We start from the raw sequence: 2,857 nt of genomic DNA on the forward strand, positions 1-2,857 counted from the left end.
GGCTGAGCCGAACTCAGGTGACAGAGCCTTGTCATACTCCATGTGCTTTGTGTCTGAGGCCATTTCAGAGCACAGGTGGCCTGAGACTAGGGCTATAAAAAGGGTTATGACAACACATAACCACTTTTCATACCGAACCCAGGTGACAGAGCCTTGTCATACTCCATGTGCTTTATGTCTGAGGCCATTTCAGAGCACAGGTGGCCTGAGACTAGGGCTAATAAAAAGGGTTATGACAACACATAACCACTTTTCATATGGGGAGCAAAGGAATTCATCAAGCTAATGCCCCCAGAGGGTTTTGATCACAAAGGAGCCACAGTTGGCCTGACTGTGTCACCAAGTATCCATGCAAGGAAAAGGAGACAAAAAAATCCAGGTAGGGGCACCACCAGCAGACGCCAACCCTGGCCGTGTAACAGGTAGCAATACAGGGGAAGAAAGACCGAATCCTGGAAGTGGTGAAAAGCTGGGAGCACAAACAAAGAAGATACTCACAAGATGGGTTAAATGGCAAAAAGGACCACATACTACGAGAGGCCAGTGAAGTGGTCTGAGGAGCATACGTGCTACAAACCCACCAGGGACCCGGCTGGCTGGCTGGCAATCGCCTCAGAGCAGAGATAATTAATTACAGAAATGAACACTGTGATTTAAGACCACTGGTCGAAGAGACTGTGTGATGCAGTTCTAATACTTAAGAAATCGTTAAATCAGTGAGCCATGCTCACAACTGGTGATTTTTCTCCATCCTTCCTCTCTGACAGCCCACATGACCAAAGCAGCATTTGCTTTTCATTTGCCGTTGGATAGGAGGTATAGACAGAGATATAAATAAAACGTGGGGTTCATTAAATCACATCTGAAAGGCATCCAAAACACCTGGCATCAGATCATAAAGAACCCTGGAATGGGCGAGCTCTTGGGGTCACGTTGCTTAGAAAAGCGAAGAAACCTTTGCGGAGGCAGCCGGTCCCTTCCCATGTTCAGGGAGGGCTGTCATAGTCAGGTTCCCAGCCCGGACCCTTCATCTGCGCACCTGTTTGGATCGGCTCGGCACGCATGCACTTTACTCAGTTAGCATTTTTCATCTTCGACACACCACTTAAGCCAGTTGCACAAACCTGACAGGAGCAGTGCATTTTATAAATGAATTTCCCCCAGGGAAGCAGCAAGAACCCCATCAGCAAGGAGCACTGTCAAAGTTCCCGGGGACTGCATTCCTTCCACAGATCTCGAGAGGAAGTGCGCCACATCCTCTCCAAACAGGCTTCCCACTCCGGAGGCAGCCTGCTCACCTCTCCACCACCACCAGCACCTCCACCAGCACCTCCTCCAGGCCTCCTCTCCCAGCCGAATACAAGCCAGACAGCCCCATTCTGGGGGAACAGAATCTTGTAATGCAATTTTAAGGACAACAGCTCTAAGTGCCAGAAAGCTGGCTCCTTTTCCATGGATAAAAAGGCCCCCAAAGAGTCTTTTCACAACAAAATTATAACCTATGGAGAACGCAAGGAACAACACAAATAAAACTGCCATAAATTGAAACCGTCTTCAAATGGAACCTACAGGGGAAGTGTGATGACCCAGGCCTGCCAGGCTCCGGTTTTCCTATCTCAGACTCCTAGATGCTCCTAGTTTTTTCATGGACTACAAACAACTTCCCCACCAGGGTAGGCCTGAATACTCTCTTTGTAAGTCCTGGCTATGTCATCTCTTCCCTGGAGGGCCTCGGGATGATTTATAGCATTCATCAAATGTCCAATCACTGCCGTGTCCTCAGAAACACCCAAAGATTCCCCAAGCCACCCTCTGCCGCAGCACTCGGTGCACAGTGGGGACCCCAAAAATATGTGCTTTGATTTGATCTGTGCCAGAGACTACTCTTTGGTAACAGGACACCCTGCCCAGGCAAGCAGTACTCAGGGCAAGGTCTCTGCTAGGGGGTAGGTGCAACTACCTGTAGACAGGCAGCAAGGGGTGCCCTGCTGGCCCTGTGCAAGATGGTCTGAGGAGAAACACTGGCGCTTCTAGCTTGGAGGATGGCCCTGGCCGACTACCTGCGCCCTGGTAAGGGCTCTGCTGAGGCAAAGTTGGCTGGGTCCAAAGCAGCCCATTCTAGAGTTGGTATCCCCGGGGCCCAAGCCCCTGAGAGACTGCAGGCCAGAGGGTGGGGTGGGGTTCTGATTTGGAAAGGGGGGTGCCCGAAGTAATTAGGAGAGAGAAGTGGTGCACTGACTTCCCCTAACTTGAGACACTCTCAGGGTAGCAAGGGATGGTATGTTTCTCCTCTCTGTCATCCCCCAAGGCCTGGGACCGGCGAGGTGGGGTGGGGGTGCCGGCTGGCTCATGGGGGGAAACCCCACGGCAGGCCCATGCTGCTTTGGGATTTTCTACCCAACAACCCAGCACCAAGAGGGCTCCTGCTGGAACTAGGGAGCCGCTGGAAGGAAAACACCTGTCCCCAGCGCAGAGGGCGGGGACTCGGGACAGGTGGACTACACGAGCTGGAGAGGGGGTGAGGTCCAGAGGATGAGGTAGGGGTAGAAAGGATAAAATCCATTGGGTTGGATGTGCCAGCCCGGGACGAGGGCCAGGCATGGGCCCAGACAAGACCCTGGGAAGAGTGGCCTGAGAGGGGACCAGGGTTAGGAATGTTCCGGCAGGGCATGGGGGAGGGAATCCCCGGAGAGAACCAAGGGGGAGCGCCCCTGAACGGAACACTGGGGAGGGCTGCCCCAGGGGCCCGGAGTGCCAGCTACCGAGAGGGGCCCCGTCACTCACCGGCAGGTCCACTCTCACTTCGGTCCCGTCGAGCAGGAAGACGCGGCAGTAGAGGGTAGCCTTGGCGGCACCG

General features: G+C 53.5%; 1 protein-coding gene across 1 annotated transcript in view; it reads right to left on the reverse strand.

Moving 5' to 3' along the window:
• Positions 1 to 2,856, reverse strand: part of EPB41L4B (erythrocyte membrane protein band 4.1 like 4B) — a gene marked incomplete at its 5' end in the record, with an annotated part of 163,359 nt that extends 160,503 nt beyond the window's left edge. The window contains one exon of the mRNA XM_045296535.1: positions 2,785 to 2,856. Within this exon, the coding sequence (XP_045152470.1) occupies positions 2,785 to 2,856 (72 nt within the window). The remainder of the gene's footprint in view (positions 1 to 2,784) is intronic.
• Position 2,857: the final 1 nt, after the last annotated feature.

The sequence above is a fragment of the Echinops telfairi genome, unplaced genomic scaffold (assembly GCF_000313985.2).
Source record: "Echinops telfairi isolate 266 unplaced genomic scaffold, ASM31398v2 ScPeMD7_7410;HRSCAF=8448, whole genome shotgun sequence".
Taxonomy (NCBI): domain Eukaryota; kingdom Metazoa; phylum Chordata; class Mammalia; order Afrosoricida; family Tenrecidae; genus Echinops; species Echinops telfairi.